Below are 26,472 nucleotides of genomic sequence, written 5' to 3'. Positions count from 1 at the left end.
AGACTCGTGGGACCCTATTTTTTTTTTTTTTTTTTTAAGATGAACGTAGTAACACAGTAACGGTGAACTCTGAACATTATGTTGACATGTTGGCAACTTTTGGTGTGCCTGAAATTGATCAGCATGATCCAGATGAAGAAACACTCTTCCAGCAAGGTGGTGCAACAAGCCACACCACTAATGTCTGAATGGATTTGCTTAAAGTCACATTTCCAGGACGGCTAATCAGCAAGAATGATGATATCACTTGGCCAGCCCGTTCACCAGATTTGACCACCCCAAACTTCTTTCTTTGAGGCTACCTTAAATCCACCAAGAACAAAAGAAGACCTGAAGGAGTGAATCCGGCAGGAAATTAGCAACATTCCGTTGCAGATGCTACAGAACGTCATTGCCGGACTTCACCTTAGACTCTGACAATGCACGCAAAACCAAAGACGCCACCTTACTGACACCATATTCAAAAAAAGATAGTTTTTAAGGTAAAACATTAATTTCCACACATGCACTTAAGATTCATGTTGAAATAATTATACTATTTTGTAAATACATTATTGGTGATTTTTCAAAATCGTGCTGTTTCACTGCCTCACCCTGTATAAATCTTTAATGAACCGATTTGCGGTAGTACTATTAGAAGTGAAGATGTGCACATTTTCAAAGATAGTGTAGTTCTGGTCCCTTTTGAAGTTAATTAAGCCCAGTGTTGCATTTTATTACCTGGCACAGTAATTTAAGTGAATGATCAGCTATTAGAGATAGTTTTTGCTTTTGCAATAATCAAAGACCCTTGGCTAGTGAAACTAAACCAGTTTGGGTCCCCATCATATTGTCCTCCTATTAAGAAAAAAATAAACTATTACTGTTACTAAAGAAAACTGTTATATCTAGAAGAGCTTAAACAATGTATTTAAGATGCTATTCATATTTATTTTTGTTATTCACGACAGTCAAGATAAGAACCCCTCATGTCTAAAATTAATTCTGCACTTCATGCAGCAATTTCTCAGTATTTTGATTAAGTGATGCTAATGACTGTGGCCATCATTAATATGAGCTGGGTGCAATTTTCCTCCCCACACTTTACTGGTGTGTGTGTGTGTGTGTGTGTGTGTGTGTGTGCGTGTGTGTGTGTTTTATTGGTAACTGTTGCTACACACAGAACAGAATGCACTGTGTCAGTTTGTATCCTGTTTGCTATTAAATGGGAAATCTCAACAAAAGTAACTTCAATAACTAATATCCAATTTTCTCAAATAGATATTTCCAAATTAATGTGCCTAATTAGGCTGGCTACTGTTCATTTTTTTTCCATTCACTTATAATTTTACCATTTCTGTTAACTCCCAAGGTTAAGCCCCGTTTGGTTTTACTGTCAACTTCACAAAATTCGAAATTATAGTCCGATACCCTTTTCCATTACACATACGCACAGTCGAACTTTGAAATCCTCTCAGAGGGTAATATTAGCATGTTTCACGGCAAGTTAGTGTTATACGTGGCAACTGTGACAGGACATTCGTCAAAATTTTTCTTGCTAAAATATAGATTGTTACATAAATATTTGGCTTAAAATAACTGTAAGATGAGCATTGAATGTTCAGTGGAGCGAACATGTAATATATCAGGCGCAAAATGTTTAATAGAAAGCTTTACAGGTCTTTAAAAGGTAAGATATAAAGTATTTAGAATTGATACGAAAATGGTAGTAGGTCAGAATGAGCGAAAGAAAAAGTACCTAGTGTACTAGGTGGCAGTAGTTCACTAGGCGAGAGCACGGATGATGCCATGGGATGGCTACAGTCTTACGTTGAGTACCATACACACGTCAATGTTCAAATTCAGATGATGAGCCCATCACAAATAAAACAAGGTATGAAGGATGACACGAATGAAGACAGTGGTTATGTTAATGACTCGATGGATACGTTCGATTCGTCAAAATTCGAAATTGAGCCAAGTGAAACATGAGAAGTAGAATCTAAGTATGAGGACACCTTAGAACAAAGTAGCGAAAAATGACTGACCATGAATGATTTGTTAAAAAATGCAGCACATGGTAGTAATATTAGCACTCAGCCTAAAACACAGACAGATGTAATTAAAACACAAGGTGTTAAAATCAGTAAACAAATCGAAAATGTAGACTCAAAAGTAGGTGTCGTGAGTAATGCTATCAAGGATTTAGAAACTGAAATAGATACTGTCAATAACAAATTCGCCACTATGCAGGGGCAGATTAATGGCATCAAAGATAGGTTCGATACCGAAATAATGAAGATTCAGGGCACTGTAGAACCTTTGGTTGGAAAAAAAAAAAGTCGATGAAAAGGTTTTCGGCCTCAAAACTGAAATAGTAAACAAATGTAAAACTGAAATTTCTCAACTAAGACAAATGGTGAATGATTCCCATAAACACTGTGCAGTGGAATACTATAGCTATGAATGAATTGCTCACAAGATTAAATGAGAAAGACACAGTATTTCATGTATATTATTTAAAGCATGCACAAGGTATGCAAGTTACGTCTATTTATGGTCTTGCATTTATGTTCTTGTGTATGTTTGTGTGTGTGTGTGTGTGTGTGTGTGTGTGGAGTAGTTACTTGAGTACACTGTTACATCACTGCGAAGCCGTTACTGCTGTTGTCAATAATAGTCAATTGAGAGACATAAAATGATTCATCTGTCTATTATGTGTCTTCCCAGCATATTGTGAGCATGCACTTGCCCACGCCCACACCCACACACACACACACACACACACACACACACACACACACAATTTCCAGTTTACACATTTTTTTCAGACAACAGGCAAAAAATACACTTACAGGTTCCCCAATGAGCTCGAAAGCATGCACAAGTATCTTGAACGCCTCTTCTGCCCCAGGTTGATTGTTTTTGTCTGGATGAACAAGAAATGCCTGTCGTTTATAATACTTCTTTATGTCATCATCAGAGCTATGAGGAGTGACACCCAAAATGCTGAAAGGAGAAATAGTTTATGTTAAATATTCACTGTAGAAAATAAATGGTGATAACAAATATGAAACTCACAAAATAAGACAAATGCTCACCCTAAAAAAATGTTGATTATGAAATTGATCTGATCATTAATTGTTCAAATAATGATCAAATCTGTGAAGGAAGTAAAGGTATGATAATGAAAATCAGATACAGTGACCGTACAATGCATACCCTGCCTTATCATAGTCATTGCAACAATATTTATAATGAACAAACAAAAATAGTGGATGCAAACAGCACTCGGACTCTATGGCTCACATGTTGCCAAGGTGGTTTCAATTACCCTGCAGAAGTTACCCTGGGAAGCTCTTCACGTCCTCCATACAGTCCTGATCTTTCCCCATGCAATTTCCATGTGTCTGGAGCCCTGAAGGAAGATGTTAATGGCTGACAATTTGCTTCAGATGAGGGAGTGCATGCATGGGTACAATCATGGTTCCATAGGCAACTGCAACCATTTTTCCATGAAGACACCAGCCGCCATGTCTTACAGTGGAATAAATTTATTTTGCGCGTTACCATGATTACTATCAAAATAATAAAGAGTTTACTTAGTTTTTATGGTTCATTACCATAGTCGGTAAAAATGGAATCCTTATAAGATCACTTTGTTGTCCATCTGTCTGTCCATCCAAATATTCAAAACCCTTTCTCTGAGGAACAGGTATACGTATCTAGTTGAAATTTATGTCACACATTAAGGTCTACAGTCCCTTGGCGATGTAAAGAAGTGAAGCTTTTAAGTTCATGCAATCAAAAGATACGGCCACATATTCTGATGCTTGCAAACTCACTCATCAAAACCTGGTACTTCCCATTGACCTAGAATAATGAAATCTGCCAAGAAGCACAGATTCACCTTACAAATAAAAGGAAAAAATCCAAAAATTGTTAATTTGTAATTACATCACATGAAATTTTTTTTTCTGTTATTTGTTACCTGACTTTGAACTTGAAATTAAAACATTCTCGACAGTGTTGGAATCCCTGGGACCGATATCTTGCCATTATCAATGTCAATAACAGGCAAAAATCGCCCGAAATCATCTATTCCCCGAATGGATGAACTGTCTGTATACATAATTAGTTTTGTACAGAACCCACAGTGCACAAGTCCTACTCACTTCTGGCCAATTTTTTGTCCTTTATTAACAGATTGACTGTCTATCCGAACCTTCCTGGCAGATTCAAACTGTGTGCCGGACCAAGACTTGAACTCGGGACCTTTGCCTTTCGTGGACAAGTGCTCTACCAACTGAGCTACCCAAGCACGACTCACGCCCCGTCCTCACAAGCTTTACTTCTGCCAGTACCTCGTCCTTTCTTTCAGGAGAGCTAGTTTTGCAAGGTTTGCAGGAGAGCTTCTGTAAAGTTTGGAAGGTAGGAGACAAGGTACTGGCGGAAGTAAAGCTGTGAGGACGGGGCGTGAGTTGTGCTTGGGTAGCTCAGTTGGTAGAGCACTTGCCCGCGAAAGGCAAAGGTCCCGAGTTTGAGTCTCGGACCGGCACACAGTTTTAATCCGCCAGGAAGTTTCTTGTCAGTGCACACTCTGCTGCAGAGTGAAAATCTCATTCTGACTGTGTATCCATTTGTTAAGACCTCCTTCCATCCATCTCTTGAAACCCCTTCTTCTCAAGAACAGGTAGATGTATCATGCTGAAATTTACATCACATGCTGAGGTCTACGGTCCCTGGGAAGTATAATAAATATTAGCATCTAACTCAATGTAATCAAAAGACACGGTCATTTGTGCCACATATTTGATACTTGCAAACTGACTCATTAAAACCTACAGGTTACTTCCTCTTGATGTGTGATCATGAAATTTGGCAAGAAGAAAGTTTCACAGTACAAGTAAAGGAAAAAATATCAGAAAACTCTTAGTTCGTAATTGCATCGTTCAAGAAAAGTATTTCTTTCATCAGTTGTTGTTGAGTTCAAACTTGAAATTAAAACATTCCTGATACTCACGAGTCTCTGGGACCGATATCTTCCTGCTATCAATGCTGATAAAAGGCAAAAAAAACAGCCATGCAATGTTCCCCACTCACGGTGTGGCAGTTCAGTCGCTACACACATACACACACACACATCAAATGGAAGCACTGTACCTTCCAGAAGAATCTTGTACCATTTTGAAGGCCATCTGTCATCTATATGCCTAAAATATTGGAAACTGTTTGCTGGACAAGGCTTGGCAAATCAGATCGACCCAACTGAAACACTTACACGCTAAGAAAAATCTGGAGCCATATGAACCACATCAGAACCAGACACACAAAATGTGAAGCATCCATTTATGAACAGGGGATGATAGAGGGACAGTAGACAGTCCCGAATGTAGTTGTGGAGGAATGGAGCAAATAAAATACCACATTACTTGTGAACATCAAATAAGAAATTCAAAGAGACTGGAGCAACTTCATAAATGCTTCTCCAAAGACTACTGCGTGGTTAAGTTCATTAGATATAGAGCTCTGATGGAAAATTAATAACACCCTTAAATGTTCACCTGCTATACTTCAATACTTTGTTAATATTTTAATATTTATTTCATGTCTTCTCTTCCTCTTCTACGTATGGCATATATTTCTATAGTCCACCATAATCTAAATACAAAAATAAATAAAATAATAGTAATCACTACTGTGGGCCTCTGGCACATTCATGTCAAAATCTCTTGAACTTTAACAATATTATGAGAAGGATAGTTGCCACTCATCGTATATCGATATATCGGAGATCCCCCCCCCCCCCCACACACACACAAACGCAACCTGCACACTACTGACCACAATCTGTGGCAGCTGAAGCCACATTGTTATATTGTTACATCCCATCCTCAATTTCTCTTGAACTTCAGGTGCACACCCTGGCATTAGGGGATTAAAGTCATTTCCGGACATATAACTATTTTAAATGTGGTACATCTGGTGTTCTCAACTCAAGAAGCTACCTACATGTAATTTTTCGCCATCCCTCTGATGGCTCCCAAAAATATATTTCCACACCAAATGTATGAACTACCAAAAATATCTCTACATAAATAAGTCCCTTCCCACTGGTCATCACAATCATCACATCTCCTGTGGGAGGCAGGAGACAACCAAATATACTGACGTCTTGCTAAAGCCTTTATGGACAAAGTTCTGCCCATTAAGTTCAGAAAAACATCTGTTGTTGTTGTTGTTGTTGTTGTTGTTGTTGTGGTCATCAGTCCAAAGACTGGTTTGATGGAGCTCTCTGTGCTACTCTATCCTGTGCAAGCCTCTTCATTTCCGAGTAACTACTGCAACCTACATCCTTCTGATCTGCTTACTTTATTCCTCTCTTGATCTCCCTCTACGATTTTACCCTTCACACTTCCCTGCAATACTAAGTTGGTACTCCCCCGACATCTCAGAATGTGTCCTATTAACCGATCCCATCTTCTAATCAAGTTGTGCCACAAATTTCTCATCTCCGCAATTCTATTCAGCACCTCGTTATCAGTTAGTCTGTAGCACCATATTTCAAAAGCTTCTATTCTCTTCTTGTCGACACTTTTTATCAGCCATGTTTCACTTCCATACATGGCTACACTCCATACAAACACTTTCAGAAAAGACTTCCTGACACTTAAAACTATACTCAATGTTAACAAATTTCTCTTCTTCAGAAATGCTTTCCTTGCCATTCCCAGTCTACATTTTATATCCTCTCTACTTCGATCATCACCATTTATTTAGCTGCCCAAATAGCAAAACTCATCTACTACTTTAATTGCCTCATTTCCAATTTCAATTCCCTCAGTATCACCTGATTTAATTCGGCTACATTCCATTATCCTTGTTTAGCTTTTGTTGGTGTCCATCTTATTCCTTTCTTTCAAGACATTGTCCATTCCATTCCACTGCTCTTCCAAGACCTTTGTTGCCTCTTACAGTATTACAATGTCATTGGCAAACCTCAAGGTTTTCATTTCTTCTCCATGGATTTTAATTCCCACTCCAAATTTTTCTTTTGTTTCCTTTACTGCTTGCTCAATATGCAGATTAAATAAAATTGTGGACATGGCTACAACCCTGTCTTACTCCCTTTCCAACAACAGCTTCCCTTTTGTGCCCTTCGACTATTATAACTGCCATCTGGTTTCTGTACAAATTGTAAATAGCCTTTCGCTCCCTGTATTTTACCCCTGCCACCTTCAGAATTTGAAAGAGAGTATTCCAGTCAACACCGCCAAAAGCTTTCTCTAAGTCTACAAATGCTTAAAAAATGTAGGTTTGTCTTTCCTTAACCTCTCAAGTCGTAGGGTCAGTATTGCCTTGCGTGTTTCTACATTTCTCCGGAATCCAAACTGATCTTCCCTGAGGTTGGCTTCTACCAGTTTTTCCATTCGTCTGTATAGAATTTGTGTCAGTATTTTGCAACCATGACTTATTAAACTGATAGTTCAATAACTCTCACACCTGTCAGCATCTGCTTCTTTAGAATTGGAATTATTATATTCTTTTTGAAGTCTGGCAGTATTTTGCCTGTCTCATACATCTTGTTCACCCGATGGAAGAGTTTTGTCATGGCTGGCCCTCCCAAGGTTACCAGTAGTTCTAACAGACTGTTGTCTACTCCCAGGGGCTTGTTTTAACTTGGGTATTTCAGTGCTCTGTCAAATTCTTCACACAGTATCATATCTCCCATTTCATCTTCATCTACATCCTCTTCCATTTCCATAATACTGCCCTCATTTACATCACCCTTGTATAGACCCTCTATATACTCCTTCCACCTTTCTGCTTTCCCTTCTTTGCTTAGGACCGGTTTTCCCTCCGAGCTCTTTATATTCATACAGGTGGTTCTCTTTCCTCCAAAGGTCTCTCTAATTTTCCTGTAGGCAGTATCTATCTTACCCCTAGTGATATATGCTTCTACATCCTTACATTTGTCCTCTAGCCATTCTTGCTTAGCCATTTTGCACTTACTGTCAATCTCATTTTTGAGACATTTACATTCCTTTTCACAGGCTTCATTTACTGCATTTTTGTATTTTCTCCTTTCATCAATTAAATTCAGTATCTCTTCCGTTACCCAAGGATTTCTTCGAGCCCTCGTGTTTTTATCTCCCGGATCCTCTGCTGCCTTCACTATTTCATCTCTCAGAGCTATCCATTCTTCTTCTTCTTCTGTATTTCTTTTTCCCGTTCTTGTCAATCGTTCCCTAACACTCATGAAACTCTCTACAACCTCTGGTTCTTTCTGCTTGTCCAGGTCCCATCTACTTAAATTCCCACCTTATTGCAGTTTCTTCTGTTTTAGTCTACAGTTCATAACCAATAAATTGTGGTTCAGAGTCCTCACCTATACCTGGAAATGGCTTACAATTTAAAACCTGGTTCCTCAATATCTTTTTTACCATTATGTAATCAATAAGAAATCTTCCAGTGTCTCCAGTTCTCTTCTACGTGTACAGCCTTCTTTCACGATTCTTAAACCAAGTGTTGGCTATGACTAAGTTATGCTCTGTGCAAAATTCTACCAGGCAGCTTCCTCTTTCATTCCTTACCCTCAGTCCATATTCACCTACTACTTTTCCTTCGCTTCCTTTTCCTACTACTGAATTCCCGTCCCCCATGATTATTAAATTTTCATCTCCCTTAAGTATCTGAATAATTTCTTTTGCATCATCATACATTTCTTCAATCTCTTCATCATCTGCAGAGCTAGTTGGCATATAAACTTGTACTACTGTGGTAGGCATGGGGTTTGTCTCTATCTTGGCTACAATAATGCATTTACTATTCTGTTCATAGCAGCTTATAAACATTTCCATTTTTTTTTATTCATTATTAAACCTACTCCTGCATTACCACTACTTGCTTTTGTATTTATAACCCTGTACTCACCTGACCAAAAGTCTTGTTCCTCCTGCTACTGAACTTCACTAATTCCCACTATATCTAGCTTTAACCTATCCATTTAAATTTTCTAATCTTCCTGCCCGATTAAGGGGTCTGATATTCCACGCTCTAATCCGTAGAATGCCAGTTGTTTTCTCCTGATAAAGATGTCCTAAGTAGTTCTGCCTGGTGATATGAATGGGGCGACTATTTTACATCCGGAATATTTTACCCAAGAGAATGCCATCATCATTTAACCATACAGTAAAGCTGCAGGCCATCGGTAAAAATTGCGGCTGTAGTTTTCCCTTGCTTTCAGCCACTCACAGTACCATCACAGCAATGCTGTTTTAGTTGATGTTCCAGGCCAGTATAATCAATCATCCAGACTGTTGCCCCTGCAACTACTGAAAAGGCTGCTGCCTCTCTTCAGGAACCACGCATTTGTCTGGCACCTCAACAGATACCCCTCCGTTGTGGTTGCACTTACAGTATGGCTATCTGTATGGCCGAGGCATGCAAGCCTCCCCACCAATGGTCAATGGTTCAAGGGGGAGAGGAGGGTGAGGAGGAGGAGGAGGAGGAGGAGGAGGAGGAGGCGGCGGGGGAGAGACTTCTACTCACCATTTATTTCCATCATCATCATCATCATCATCATCATCATCATCATTTAAGACTGATTATGCCTTTCAGCGTTCAGTCTGGAGCATAGTCCACCTTATAAAATTCCTCCATGATCCCCTATTCAGTGCTAACATTGATGCCTCTTCTGATGTTAAGCCTTTTACTTCAAAATCATTCTTAACCGAATCCAGGTACCTTCTCCTTGGTCTACCCCGACTCCTCCTACCCTCTAATGCTGAACCCATGAGTCTCTTGGGTAACCTTGCTTCTCCCATGTGTTTAACATGCCCCCACCATCTAAGCCTGTTCGCCCTGACTGCTACATCTATAGAGTTCATTCCCAGTTTTTCTTTGATTTCCTCATTGTGGACACCCTCCTGCCATTGTTCCCATCTACTAGTACCTGCAATCATCCTACCTACTTTCATATCCGTAACCTCAACCTTATTGATAAGGTAACCTGAATCCACCCAGCTTTCGCTCCCATACAACAAAGTTGGTCGAAAGATTGAACGGTGCACAGATAACTTAGCCTTGGTGCTGACTTCCTTCTTGCAGAAGAGAGTAGATTGTAGCTGATCGCTCACTGCATTAGCTTTGCTACACCTCGCTTCCAGTTCTTTCACTATGTTGCCATCCTGTGAGAATATGCATCCTAAGTAGTTGAAACCGCCCACCTGTTCTAACTTTGTTCCTCCTATTTGGCACTCAATCCGTTTATATCTCTTTCCCACTGCCATTACTTCCGTTTTGGAGATATTAATCTTCATACCACAGTCCTTACGTTTCTGATCTAGCTCTGAAATATTACTTTGCAAACTTTCAATCGAATCTGCCATCACAACTAAGTCATCCGCATATGCGAGACTGCTTATTTTGTGTTCACATATCTTAATCTCACCCAGCCAGTTTATTGTTTTCAACATATGATCCATAAATAATATGAACAACAGTGGAGACAGGTTGCAGCCTTGTCTTACCCCTGAAACTACTCTGAACCATGAACTCAATTTACCGTCAACTCTAACTGCTGCCTGCCTATCTATGTAAAGACCTTTAATTGCTTGCAAAAGTTTGCCTCCTATTCCATAATCTCGTAGAGCAAACAATAACTTCCTTTTAGGTACCTGGTCATACGCATTTTCTAGATCTATAAAGCATAGATACAATTCCCTGTTCCACTCGTAGCACTTCTCCATTATTTGCCGTAAGCTAAAGATCTGGTCCTGACAACCTCTAAGAGGTCTAAACCCACACTGATTTTCATCCAATTTGTCCTCAACTAATACTCGCACTTTCCTTTCAACAATACCTGAGAAGATTTTACCCACAACGCTGATTAAAGAAATACCTCTGTAGTTGTTACAATCTTTTCTGTTTCCATGTTTAAAGATTGGTGTGATTACTGCTTTCGTCCAGTCTGATGGAACCTGTCCTGACTCCCACGCCATTTCAATTATCCTGTGTTGCCATTTAAGACCTGACATTCCACTGTATTTGATGAGTTCCGACTTAATTTCATCCACCCCCGCCGCTTTATTACACTGCAATCTATTGACCATTTTCTCCACTTCCTCAAATGTGATCCTATTTCCATCATCATTCCTATCCCATTGTACATCAAAATCTGAAACATTATTATTTCCAGGAAACCAAAAAATCTGTCTCCAGTACAAATGAGCGACATCAGTGATCATTTGATCCCCATGCCTTCAAAATCTCTTACTATATCTCATGCCAGAGCTTCTTATTTCTCATTATGACCCAAAGTACTATCTTCATCCTCCTACCTGGTATTCTCTTAGTCACCCAAACTGTGTAATAACCTAGTCTCTCTCATTATGACCCAAAATACTATCTTCACCCTCCTACCTGGTATTCTCTTAGTCACCCAAACTGTGTAATAACCTAGTCTGTACATATAGGTATAGGGTGATTGATTGAAGCTCCTGTTCCCTATTTCTACCATTATACTGCTTTTAGCTCTAGTTCTTACACTTCTTAAGCTAATATACACCATTTTCTTCCCTTTTAGAAACAAGCACTTATCTTTAATTTATCTTCCTTACTGGCATGAGATTTGATCAATTACATAAAAACATTGAATTATGACAGAACCTTATGATATGCAGTAACTAATTTTCTTTTAAGTTGAGAGACATTCTCTATTCTCATTATACACTTTTAGCATCCATTGATAGATAAAAAGGTCTGCCTTAAACTAGTGGAATGCAGCTATGAAGACAGGTCAATATCAAATGTGCAGAAGTATATGGAAGTGTACTATGTGACTCAACAGCCAATCGTGTATCTGCAACATTCTTGTCTTCGATCTGTGTGCGTTGTGCTGTGTTTGTAAAGCTTACTGCTTATTCCAGTCACAGTGTTCTGTACTGACTGATTATTTTTTCCCTCATAGCGTTCATCATGAGCAATGGTAAGCAATCATCACAACATGCAAGAGGAATAATGTTTCATTTGTATCTATACTTTACAAGACAGTCTTCTGCTGAATCCATGCCGGCACAAGTCACATTTCAACTACTGGCAAATACCCAGAGGAGACAGCTGAAACACATGGTATTGGTTTCAGGTCCATTCAAAGAATATCCATCAAATCTAAGGTGTCTATGCAAGCCTGTTGTTTGGCTGTTTTCAAGTCACAAAGCAAGCAAAGCTTCAAATACCAATTCCAAACAGGCTGACATCATTGCATGGTTGTCATCTAATGGCGTGCCCTATAGTTCGTCACATACCAGAGCATAATTACTGGTTCTTGTCGATGCCCACAAGCCTGCATACAGAGTTTATGAGATACAGGAAACTGCAAAGCAGCATGGACACTGTATTCTTAGATTACCCCCATATCATCATCATTATAATCCAGCTAAGCTAGTATGGGATCAGGTGAAAGTACATATTGCAGAAAAGAACAATAATTTAAAATTGCAGATTTTGATAAACTTACACTTGAGGCAATAGACAGCATCTCGAATATTTGCATGAGCGCCTTGTGTAAGACACGAAGAAAAACTGCAGAATGAAGATTACCACAGAGAAACTGGCAGGGACACTATGAAACCTTTCATTGTAAATCTCACTGAAAGTGAGACATCTACGTCAGACTGCGAAGACAATGGTGTGGATTTCTTAATGTGACATATGTAGTAATAATTACTGCTACTTATGACTTTCTTTGTATGACTGTATCTGCAGTTGCACTAAAAATTATTAATCGCTGAAGTATTCATCTTTGGCTTAATAATAATGCAGTTTTCGTCATAGCAGGTTCCACAATGAAAGAAAATTAATTTTTAGTAACCTTTTAAATGATTTATTTCTGATATCCTTTTAAGGCGACACATTTTTAAAGCTTGATGACTAATGTAAGCAAAATATACTATTATTGTTCAAAATATGAAACATTAAACATCAATAGCATTTAAAGGAAGACGCTAATCATTACTACTAAAAAAATTTGTGTGTGTGTGTGTGTGTGTCACTAAGAGTGTAGTTCACTGTGGTACAATGTGTATGCTAGCATCTCATCAGCTGTTACGAGGTGCATTCAAGTTCTAAGGCCTCTGATTTTTTTCTAACTAACTACTCACCCGAAATGATTTTTTTTCTAACTACTCACCCAAAATCGATGAAACTGGCGTTACTTCTCAATGTAATCGCCCTGCAGATGTACACATTTTTCACAATGCTGACGCCATGATTCCATGGCAGCGGCGAAGGCTTCTTTAGGAGTCTGTTTTGACCACTGGAAAATCGCTGAGGCAATAGCAGCACGGCTGGTGAATGTGCGCCCACAGAGAATGTCTTTCATTGTTGGAAAAAGCCAAAAGTCACTAGGAGCCACGTCAGATCAGTAGGAAGCATGAGGAATCACTTCAAAGTTGTTATCACGAAGAAACTGTTGCGTAACGTTAGCTCGATGTGCGGGTGCGTTGCCTTGGTGAAACAGCACACACGCAGCCCTTCCCGGACGTTTTTGTTGCAGTGCAGGAAGGAATTTGTTCTTCAAAACATTTTCGTAGGATGCACCTGTTACCGTAGTGCCCTTTGGAACGCAATGGGTAAGGATTACGCCCTTGCTGTCCCAGAACATGGACACCATCATTTTTTCAGCACTGGCGGTTACCCAAAATTTTTTTGGTGGCGGTGAATCTGTGTGCTTCCATTGAGCTGACTGGCGCTTTGTTTCTGGATTGAAAAATGGCATCCACATCTCATCCATTGTCACAACCGATGAAAAGAAAGTCCCATTCATGCTGTCGTTGCGCGTCAACATTGCTTGGCAACATGCCACACGGGCAGCCATGTGGTCGTCCGTCAGCATTCGTGGCACCCACCTGGATGACACTTTTCGCATTTTCAGGTCGTCATGCAGGATTGTGTGCACAGAACCCACAGAAATGCCAACTCTGGAGGCGATCTGTTCAACAGTCATTCGGTGATCCCCCAAAACAATCCTCTCCACTTTCTCGATCGTGTCGTCAGACCGGCCTGTCCGAGCCTGAGGTTGTTTCGGTTTGTTGTCACATGATGTTCTGCCTTCATTAAACTGTCGCACCCACGAACGCACTTTCGACACATCCATAACTCCGTCACCACATGTCTCCTTCAACTGTCGATGAATTTCAATTGGTTTCACACCACGCAAATTCAGAAAAGGAATGATTGCACGCTGTTCAAGTAAGGGAAACGTTGCCATTTTAAGTATTTAAAACAGTTCTCATTCTCGCCGCTGGCAGTAAAATTCCATCTGCCGTACGGTGCTGCCATCTCTGGGATGTATTGACAATGAAAGCGGCCTCATTTTAAAACAATGCGCATGTTTCTATCTCTTTCCAGTCCGGAGAAAAAAAATCGGAGGCCTTAGAACTTGAATGCACCTCGTATATCTGACAACTGTAAACAATTATAAAATATCTAATCACATTATGTAAACTTTGTCTAATTTGACAATGGACTGAGCACCAGTGGCATCACGGTCAGCAATGAAGCTATATAAGGATGAGGCCAATGATGAAACAGCTGTCAGTTATTACTTGACAATGCCTCGTAAGCCAGTAGTTCATGCAAATTTGGCTAGGACCTCATGACCACATTATTTCATATTGTCATGAGATAATAATTAGATAAGCGTATTTTGTTTCAACTTCATCAGACAATCTTATATGGGATACTTTAAGGCCATTTTTCCAATACCATTCCTGCTTCTTCTACTTTGTGATTATAGCACACACCTTCACTAAACATAATTTGAATAATATTTTATAATTTCCACATGGAAACTATAAAATATTATTCGAATTATGTTTAGTGAAAGTGTGTGCTATATTCATATAATGTGCATGAACTGTTTTGGCAACCTGTAGGGATTTCTGTTTTCTGTTTCCGCCCATTAACTGCAGTTATTGTAATACAAGAGTACAGTATTTTTTAAGAAAGCTTAGTCTATATCCTATATGGATGGATGCAAGATGGCAGCCAGTGTAAAAGTAGCTCATGTATCTCCTTGAAAAAATGTGAATACTGCAAGTAAAAAGAAAGCATATGTACATTCTAAGAATGAGATTTCAAAAGTAAACGCACATGTATCCAGTCTAAAATTTATTAACAGTGCATTAAAAATGGATATTAATAAATTTCAAGCACCAAAATGCGAACCACCTGCGACACAACATACATCGAAATTTCTGTGAGAAATGTTGGCCTTTTTCTGACAAGTGGTCAAAAATGGTATACGAGAACAAAAGTATAAAAGAGGTGCAGGAAAAGAAGTGTCGCATTGCACAAAGTAAGGGAGATGGGTGTGCAAGTAGGTCACTTTTAACAATCTTTAGTGGAAAATTCAATTCATAATGCGTGTCACACATGCAATCTGTTAGATCTAAAACAACTACTAGTAAAGAAAATGGAAAACAAGTTTCAACTCACAATAAATTCACAATGCTAAAAAATTTATGTGATGCTCCTGAAATGAATCATTCACTGAATATTGGAAAACAAAAGTACAGTGGACTGGCAACAAATAACCAACAAGACAGGAAAACTACAGGGGAAACTTGGAGAATATTTCATGAAAATTTCCTGGTCATGTTGTATTAACTACAGACTGGGAGATCAAGCGATTAGGGTGGGTATTAGACACAGGGAACCATGTGAAACTGTTTTAAATGCCTTACCTGACAATCACCTTGAGCAGTTAATAAGGAAAGCAACTCATTAAGGTAATATCTAAAATCTACTGGTGCCAAACATATCAGAACTTTCCGACTCAGTGTGGAATAGGGAGTCACTGCTCAGAAGGACATTACAAAGCATTATCTTAGCAACAAGGGCAAGGAATGGATTTCAGATTACCTGAGCAATCAGCATGAAAATTTAATCTCCAGTACTAGTAATGCTGAGTATCACTGAACAAAGTTGAAGAGCACTGTACAATACACTTTAGACAGGTAGGTGTTGAGCAAATTTATAAGGAATGGAAAAGATCCTCCTGTGATTTCACAGCCACGTTAGAAAGTAGAAAGCTGCTACGAAATCAAAGAGTGCTGCACTGCAAATGTAAATATAGCTGAAGCCTCAAAATAAATAAATTGCACAAGGAGGGCCATATGTGAAGTGTTCAATGAATTCAGAAGTAAAATTCTGTCTACCAGACTTGACAGATAACCCCAAGAAATTTTGGACTTATGTTAAATAAGTAAATGGATCAAAGGGATCTGTACTGACACACTTTGACTGTAACAGCATTGAAACTGAGGACAATACACAAAGATACAAAATAATAAATTTTTTTTCCAGCACTTATTTTCTGAGGAAGATCACACTGCAGTACCTCCTTCAAATCATCGCACAAATGGCAAAATGGTCAATACTGAAAAAAGTGACCGTGGGAAAGAAAAGCAGCTTAAATTGATAACAACAGAGGGAAGGCGACTGTACTTGGCAAGATACCAACATGACTGTACATAGAGTGTGCAAAAGAACTTGTCCTCTTCTAACTCTTCTAATAACAGTGTCCCGTAGGTCTCTGAAGGAGCAAAGTGTTCCTTATGATCAGAAAAAGCACAGGTCATTCCCATTTTCAAGGAGGGTCACTGAAAAGGTGCACATAACTATAAGCGTGTATCTCTGAATTAGCCTGTTGTAGAATTGTGGTAAACAGTTTATGCTCTAATATTATGATCTTTCTGGAAGCCAAAAATTCTCCAGCTCACTCTGTTTGTCCAAGAGACCCAGAAGGTGACAGATACTGATGCACAAGTAGATCCTGTGTTCCTCAACTTCATTCAATACAGTTCTGCGCTGTCATCTAATGAACCAAATATATGAGTTTATATGAAATAAAAAAACTGTGCGATTGGACTGAAGAATTTCTAGCAAATAGAATACAGCATATTGTTCTCAATGGAGAGAAGTCTTCAGACATAAAGTGTGTGCAGGCATATCCCAATGGAGTGTTATAGGCCGTCACTTTTCAGATTATATATATGTGACGTAGTAGACAACATCAGAAGTTGCATAAGGTTTTTTGTAGATGATGCTGCCGTATTCACAGAAGCTGCAATGCTAGAAGATTGTAGCAGAATGCAGGAGGACATGCATAGGATCGACACTTGGTGCAGGGAGTAGCAATTGACCTACAACATAAATAAATGTAATGTATTGTGTATATATAAAGACCCAGTATTGTATGACTAAGCGATTGCAGAATGATCACTAGAAGCTGTTACTTTCATGAAATACCTAGGAGTATGAGTATGGAGCAATTTGATGTGGAATGACCAAGTAAAACTAACTGTGGGAAAGGCGGACGCTACACTGAGATTTATCAGAAGAATACTCAGGAAATGTAGACTGTCTACTAAGGAGGTAGTTTACAAATCCTCAGTCGACCAATAGCTGAATATTGTTCATCAGTATGGGACCTGTACAGATAAGACTGATAGAAGAAACAGAGAAGTTCCAAAGAAGAACAGCACATTTCATTAGAGGTTCATTTAGTATGCATGGAAGCGTCACGGAGATGGTCAACCAACTCGAGTGGCAGATGCTGCAAGAGATGCATTCTGCATCACAATGTGGTTTACTGTTGAAGTTCTGTGAGTGTATGTTCCAAAGAAAAATATTGCTTCCTTCTTCATATGTCTTGCAAAACAATCACAAAGATAAAATCAGAGAGATTCCAGCCCACGTGTAGGCTTACTGGCAATGGGGTTGAAATGATGATTAGGACAACACAACACCCAGTCCCTGACCGGAGAAAATCTCTGAGCCAGCCGGGAATCGAACTTGGGCCCGTAGGACTGATAGTCTGTCGTGCTGAGCACTCAGCTACCGGAGGCGGACAATCTTCTTCTTGTCAACCATTCACAACTAGAACAGGAAAGGGGGGGGGGGGGATGTGTACAGAAAGTGGCCTGTGCCACACACCGCAAGGTGGCTTGCAGAGCTTAAATATAGATGAAGATAGAGAAAATTCAAGTGATAGTCAAGGAAGAAATTGTACCAAATTACTACAGTAAAAGACTGGCAATCAATTCATTGTGAAAAGTATTAAAAACTCTGGTGCATAAATCATAGCTCAAATGACACAGATACATAAGCCACTGAGTGTGTTTCGAAGGAACACAACAGATTTTCTGGAACAAATATTGAAACTAACACACAAAATGAATGTATTAATTCATCCAGTATCTATTAGACATGATGCGTAAGACCTGGACAGAATAATGAAGTCTATGAATTCACAATAGGAAAAAAATCATTACTACTATGAATGTGTGTAGGAAGAGACTGACTGTGAATTTCAAAACTGCACTATTGGAAATAAATGTGTACTCACCATTTCCTGCTGGACAAACAAGGAAAGATGAAAGATGTACATTTTGCAATAAATTGCCTCTTTCATACTACGAATTAAAAAAAAAAAAAAAAAAAAAAAAAAAAAGTACCAGTAAGAAAGCATACACAAACAGAGAAACACATAAAACATGACCAAACAACTGACAGACAATTACGGACCAGTATCTGAGTAGAAACAAGCAGAAAATTAAGAAACAACACTCTTGGCGAGCTGAATTTCAAACCTACATATACAGTAACAATGCAGCTACTAATGGATGGACGAATAAAAATGGAATGTAATGAATAATTACGTTAAAGTGCAAAATAAAGCAAGACTAGGCCCAAAAACAACTATGGGCAGGTATGCGAATAGAAAATACATAAGAAAATGCAACACTACTGCTGATTTGAATTTACACTAAAGGTGTGTCTTCTTCTTCTTCTTCTTCTTCTTTCTTGGCTTTTCCTATTTCTTTATGGTGTTGGCATTGTTATACGGTTGTATGGGTTTTGGCAGTGTTGGTGACACAAAAGTGGTCACAGGTTTACAAAATTAATGGGTTAAGTGAATAATTTGACACCTTCACTACGGGCAGGTATGCGAATAGAAAATACATAAGAAAATGCAACACTACTGCTGATTTGAATTTACACTAAAGGTGTGTCTTCTTCTTCTTCTTCTTTCTTGCTTTTCCTATTTCTTTATGGTGTTGGCATTGTTATACGGTTGTATGGGTTTTGGCAGTGTTGGTGACACAAAAGTGGTCACAGGTTTACAAAATTAATGGGTTAAGTGAATAATTTGACACCTTCACTGATATACAGGGTGTACCTGGAGGAATCGCTAATATTCTGGGGTACGACAGCAATGATCATTTGAAGCAAAAAACATCATATGGACATACGGCCTATTTCAACAGTTTCCGAGATAGAACACATTTACTGTGCATTGTTATTTATTTTCTGTATTTTTCAATATGTTGTCACATTTACAATTGTACAACAGTTAGTAAACTTTACAACATACATTTTACAAATATTAATCACATATTCACCTTTAAGCATTATACACATCTCATTACAGCTATTGTGCAGTTTGCAACAAATGTTCAAATATCCCACAGTCAGCTTCAGTGCGTTTATGCACTCTTGGAAGCACATGTTATGTTGCTTGTCAATGTGCCTCTACACATTCTCTAATGAGGACAGCAGTGCCCATGGTGTGCCCAAGCAGTTCATCTGGCGTATTCACCTTACATTTGTACACTTCAGATTTCATCCAGCACCGTAAACAAAAATCTAGTGGCGTAAGTTCTGGTGGCCTTGGTGGCCAGTTAACTGCATTATCATGACCAATTAGTGTAAGTGAGGTTATGACATTCCCCCAGGTCTGGTGAAAGGAGGAGGGGCTCCACCATGATGGAATTACGTTGAGGTGCACATGGCCAAAGGAATGTCCTCAAGGTGTTTAACAAATATATTTTTCAAAATGCAAGTAATTCTGTACTGTCAGTTACTCGTCTAAGATGACTGGCCCTATCAATATGTTACTGATCATGCTGCACCAAACATTGATCGAAAAATGAACTTGGAAATTGGTTTCCACTGTAGCATTTATAATCACTGTGACCTTCAATGATTATTACGTGTGTTGTGATTCCATTTTATATAAATGTGGCATCATTAGTGAATGGTATTAATGGAAGCAAATTATGACTGTCATTTAACCAGTGACAAAATTCAAGTCATGTGCCACTGTTGCCAATGTGAAGATTGTGGACACACTGCAAATGAAATGGGTACAAGTTTTCCACATGTAATATTCACCATACACATGTTCATAGGACATTGATGCATGCAACAAGGTAAGTTGGGCTAGAGCAAAACATCAGGTTGGTGAGAGAGAGACAGCCATGCATGCCAGTATCTTAAAAACAAATGTGCACTAAATGTGTTCCATTTGGAAACCATTTGAAATAAGGTATATGTCCATACAAAGACTTTTTGCTTCACATGATTGTTCCTGTCATATCCCTGAATATCAACCATTTCTTTTGTATTAGCCCATTATTTTCAAATCGCCTTTCCACAGAAAACTCTAACCATAACAGGCAACTCTAGAACAAACAACAGGGTCACAAGGGGAATATGGGCTTCATGCCAGAAGAAGAGGCTACTACATGAAATGTCTAACTTGAATAACTCATCAGATGATTAAGTGTATGGTATTTTTTTTTTAAAAAAAAAAAAAAACCCTCCAAAATTCTAAGATAAGATCAAACATAAATGAGAATACTCAATTGAATAAACATAAAAGAAGTACATGCAGGTCTACGTACATCATCACTGTCAAACAAATGAAGTGGCAAAAGCAATACAGACAATAAATGAACTAAAAAACTATTACTCTGCAGACACTGATGGTGTCCCTGCAACCATCTCAAACAAGAGTGCTCTAAAGCTAGTTGAACTATTTACACACTTATGTGACCATTTAATTCAAGTGCACATTTTTCTCAATTTATTGGAAATGTCTAAGGTAATCCCAATCTATTAAAAAAATGGTCGTAGAGATAATGCATATAACTAAAGGACTATCACACTTTACTCTTGTATTTCAAAAATACTAGAAAGAGTTGTGGATGACAAACTTATAGAATTTGTAAATAAAAACAAAATCATGTGCAATGAAATGAAATTTCGTGCGGCGAAGGTCCTCCTGTCAGTTAGACCGGTCACCTAGTGCAAGTCTTTTTAGTTGACACCACTTCGGCAACTTGTGTGTCAATGGGGATTAGATGACGATGATGATGATGAAGACAACATAACACCCAGTTCCTGAGTGGAGAAAATCTCGGACCCAGCTGGAAATCGAACCTGGGCCCCTTTGCACAGCATTCTGTCGCACTGACCACAGAGCTACTGAGGTGGACATCATGTGCAAAGAACAGCAAAGATTCAAAAATAAACAATCAATAATTACTGCCACTTATGAGTGCTTTAATTGTATGCTAAGCCTGATGAACAAGAGACAAGAATCAACAGCAGCATTTGCCTGACGAACAAGAAACAGTAATCGATAGGAGTATTTATTCACTTATCAAAAGATTCTGATGTGATGGATGATAAGAATGATAAGTATGGTATTCGAAGTCTGTCTAACAGTTGGGTTCTTCTTGAGCAATGGTAAGCAAGCAGTGATCATCAAACACACTACTGTCAATCTTAAAATTATTTCTGAACACCTGTCAGAGTAGAGTCTAATTAAATCTGATGCACCCCGAGGTCAGTAATGGAACCATTTCTGTTTCTTTTGTACAGTAACAATTAAATTTAAATGAGGGTTCTCATACATTTTCCTCCCCCAAAAAATGAAGAAAGGAAAAAAGTTTATCGCTTATCACATTTTTGCTGTTCGTGTAGTGAAGCTGCCACATCAAACATGATGTTTAAATTTACTACTTCTTTACACTTACTCTGTTTGCATCACATTTTGCATATAGAATCCACATACACCACTAAATGTGCCTGCAAAATTATATCATTTTACAACACACAGTCCTGGAAATATAACATCACAAACATTGAAATGTGTGACATTGCCACATCAAGCATGATGATTTAATGTATTACTCATTTAGTAGCAAATCTATTCGCAACACGTTTTGCATGCTGTAGCCACAACCACCACTGAATGTCCCCACAAAATTATATCATTGTATGACATATGGCTCAGGAGATATTATGTCATAAACACTAAGATGTGTGAAAAACTAGCTGTTCTTAAAACAGAGAGCAGATTACCCAATCTATACTCACCTAGTGTTTGATAATGAGAGCACTTAGCAGCTATCAAAAAACTTTAATATAATTTCAAATTTTTTCAAAACTTTTTTCTCATCTGCACACTTAAAGTCAAATATTTAATACAATAACTCATTTGCAAAGTAATCAAAAGTTAGAGTTGTTTTATACAGGCAAGTTTGATTCTTTAAAGATTCCATCTGGAAAGAAGCTCTAAGGAGTTTATGAACTATCTACATCCCAGAGGCATTGCACTGAAAAGGGGATGACAGACAACAAAGCATAACTCGGAACACCAAATTTGTTAGGTACATGACTTACTTATGGTATAAAAATAATATGCGAATGAGATTCCCCTCTACCGCTAGGGGCAGGGTTGTGGATGAGAATGCATGATATAAAAACATTTGAAAAGGATCTGATGGTTTTTATTTCCAGTACTGAATTGATTTCAAATAGTTTTAAAAGTGTGGAGTAACATCTGTCTCTTATTTCTGCTGTTAAGTGTGTCAATCGGGTTGCAAGAATGAGCATGGCAGCAAGCAAATAATTTTGTTAGCATATTTCGGGAGCTAAGATCAGACCACACGGCTGAATATCACTGAAAAATTTAATATACTCCTTGGAGTAGTATGGTGTAAAACAGCAGAGAATCAGACATATAGTTGTACAACATACATTACATATGCATATGAGTCAGAGTGGTGGACAAACAGAGGGGGAGGAGGAGATGAAAAGACGGAAGGGGGGTGTTGAGAGGAGGAGATGGACAGAGAGACGGGGGAGGCAAAGATGGACAAGAGGAAGGGGAGAGGAGGAGATGGACAAAGAGGGGGGAGATGAGAAGATGGACTAATAGAAGGCTGGAATAAATACGTAACTGAGCAATGCTGGTTTCTCAGCTAATATTTAAACGTGTGAAGCATAGTATTTGTAATTTTAAATGAGTATTACGCACAGAAATCACCTTCACCTGTATGCACATAAATTGACTTTTCCAATTTCTTATGCATAAACTGCTTTTGTAGATAACAGGACCAATAAAAATACAATACATAAGCTACAGAAGCCACCAACAGTGTGCAACACTTTCAGGAAATAAAATGTCAGTGATGTTAAAAGCATTGCCTGCCACCCTCTACAACACATAGTGTTTGAATTCTGTGAGTTTGAATCTTATCACTGTAATAAGTGCAATAAAGTTAAGCAGGAAAGTTGGTTCAGTCCTGAAATTTTTTAAAGTAAGTCTAAAGACGTTGCACAAATTTTTGTATCAAAATTGTTGAAGAGACGCTAAATGTGCAACATGAAGCAGAAAAATTACCATAACTCATTTACGTCTGATCAAGTAAGGAGAGTCGTGGCCAAAGCAATGAACAACAAGTAAATATTGTTTCTATTTACTTAAAAAAAAATACTGCAGAAGAAGTTATTCCTGCAGGTGATGGAGGTCAGGTTATATTTTTTGTCTTTCAATTCTCTATGAAGTATATGTTGCATATAGCACTCCTTTTCCCCCTGATTTTTCCTAATACAGGCTATTTATGCTGTTTTACTCCCAAGAAACAACATTCATCCATTTCTTAGCAAAATTACAGTCAGCTGATTGGTTCAATTTGTAGCAGGAATTTGTCACTTACATATAGGACACGTAACCATGTCAACTGATCCTGCTGCTTGTAGCCATTATGTTGCACATCTAGAGCTCACAAACTGTAACTTGATTTTGTTACTCATATAGGATGCAGCCTTAGGGACTATAGCTATACTGAAAGCGGTTCTCTATAACTACAGGGTGTTTCAAAAAGTACTTTACAACTTTGAAAAGCCATATGAATTAATTCACAGTACCTACAGAGGTGACTGTAGCGTCGATTTGTAGTGAAATACATCAAGTTTTGTCTCGCGTAGTTCAATAATACTGAATCTCACCGTAAGGAGTGCTAGCGGCAGTTGTGTTAAAGATGGCTGCCTTCACTGGACCAGAGCGTGCTAGCGGTGTGTTTTGGTTTGAAGAATTGAAGTCGACTACAACAGTGCAGCGTAATTTCTGTACTAAGTACACTAAAGATCCTCCTAGTAGGCCTACAATTTATGAGTGGCATAAATGTTTTGCAGAAAGAGGGTGCTCGGTAAGACATGGGAAATCATCAGGTCGTCTAAGCACATCTGACGATGTCACTAAGCAAGTGAGACAAAGTTTTGTCAACAACTCTATAAAATCAAACCTGCATGCATCTCACAAACTGCAAATCCCACATACGATTGTTTGGCGTGTGTTGTGAAACCATTTGCATTTGAAACTGTACAAACAGATGATCATAGAAGCAATAAAAGACACTATAAAACTGCTTGCAAGTACTTCTGTGTGGATATGTTAAATCGATTACATGAGGATGAACATTTCTTGGACAAAATAATCTTCTCTGATGAGTCGACTTTTCAATTAAGTGGCAGGATTTGAGGCAGTGAAAGTCTGCACTAAACATTTCAACATGTTTGTGATAGTCCTAAATTGAATGTTTTTTGTGCACTGAACAAGACCAAAGTGTACGGCCCCTTTTTTTCTCTGAGAGAACCATCAACGGGATAGTGTACCTAGACATGTTACAACAATTTGTGATACCACAGATCAATTAGGATGACCAAGAACAAAATGTTTACTTCATGCAAGATGATGAATCACCCACCACCTGACTGATGTCTGGGATTATGCACCAATTGTGTGGCCCCCACATTCCCCAGTCCCGAAACCACTCAATTTTTTTTATGGGGATTCATCAAGGACAGTGTGTTTGTACCTCCTGTGCCGGCTTCTCTACCTGAACTTAATAAAAAAACTTGATGTGTTTTCCTACAAAATAACTCTAATCCCAGCTTTATATCTTATTTCAATAAATTTATATGGATTTTTAAAGTTGTAAAGTCCTTTTTGAAACACCCTGTATTTAAAATAATTTTTAGAGTATTATTAAGAATAAAATTATAACAAAAAGTGTACTTTTAAGTAAGAATTTAGAGACATATCGATTGCTTTAGAATACTTGGCAATATCTGTATCATATGGACCAGAGCATCAAGAGTCAATTTCTACCATTGTTTCAAAAGCATGTAATTCTTAATTAATTCTTTATTAATGCTTTCTTTCACTCGCACAGCAGTTGATCACATCATTTTTGGGAGGTCAACTACCATTTAATTAATAACCTCCACTGGGCACTGTAACTATAATACTTCAAAATGTTCCAGTGTCAATACCTAATCAGATCAATTATTTCCAGGTATTCAACTTTGCACAGGTATGATGATAAACATAAATATACTTATGCACATATTAAATTTAGAGATAGTGTATAATCTTCAGTGTGCATGTTGATAAACTCTAAGCCTAAATTATATCCTTTGTATGTTATTTGTACGTACTGTAAATGTGTGCAGTACTTGTTCTTTGTTCCTTACTTTCACACAAATCATAAATTCTATATCACTAACTGAGAAGAAGAGAAAGTAAGGTGATCACTAGTACAAACAGTGAATCAGGGAGGCTGAGCAAAAACAACAGCACAAGATAGCTATGGCTATTAATATGTTAATTGTAAATCAATAATATTGTTTCAGAACGTACCTGTATGGATCTTTACCCTTACATGCCAATAATCTTTTCATTGCTTCTTCTCCAGTGCATGGTAGTGAAATATTGTTCTCTAAACTGGCTGGAATACCACCGTGGGATTTATCTTTTGTTGTATTATTAGAATTTGATTTTGTACTACCTTTCCACCAGTTTCTTGGCCATATACTTATTTGGTAAATCACTGCAGTTAGCTTGAAGTATCCCTTTAATGACCAACTGTGCACCTGTGCACATACCAGCACACACCTGTGAACAATTTGCGCATAGTTTTTAACAATTAAGATACATACTGCAGACAGAAGAAATATACATGCAATGAAACAGAAGACCAACCATGGGTTTAAGCAACATGCTCCATTCATTAAATGGTAAAAAATGGAGATAGACACTGAACACATTACTCTTTTAACTGTCTCACTTCACTTGTAACACCAGAAGTACTGGGTGTTCCTCTAAATTTTCACATATTTTACATTTGTTCACTGTGTAAAAATCATTGTAACCGTATTATAAAGTTCTGACATATGTATGTCATGAGATGAATAAAACACAATTCACATTTCTATTAAAAGATTACACATACATATGCAACTTGAATCACAAAATATCACTTTGGGCTGGATGGTCCCTCTTTACAT

General features: G+C 38.2%; 1 protein-coding gene across 2 annotated transcripts in view; it reads right to left on the bottom strand.

The window, feature by feature from the left end:
* Positions 1-26,472, bottom strand: part of LOC124606835 — a 206,326-nt gene that overhangs the window by 105,379 nt on the left and 74,475 nt on the right. For both annotated transcript variants that reach the window (XM_047138914.1, XM_047138921.1), the window contains exons 5-6: positions 25,826-26,080; positions 2,835-2,988 (exon numbers count right to left, since the gene is read on the bottom strand). In XM_047138914.1, coding sequence (XP_046994870.1) covers positions 2,835-2,988; positions 25,826-26,080 — 409 coding nt within the window. The remainder of the gene's footprint in view (positions 1-2,834; positions 2,989-25,825; positions 26,081-26,472) is intronic.

This window comes from Schistocerca americana, chromosome 1 (assembly GCF_021461395.2).
Source record: "Schistocerca americana isolate TAMUIC-IGC-003095 chromosome 1, iqSchAmer2.1, whole genome shotgun sequence".
Classification (NCBI taxonomy): domain Eukaryota; kingdom Metazoa; phylum Arthropoda; class Insecta; order Orthoptera; family Acrididae; genus Schistocerca; species Schistocerca americana.
Note: the sequence above shows the minus strand (reverse complement) of the source record. Positions and strands in the feature narration are given on the sequence as shown.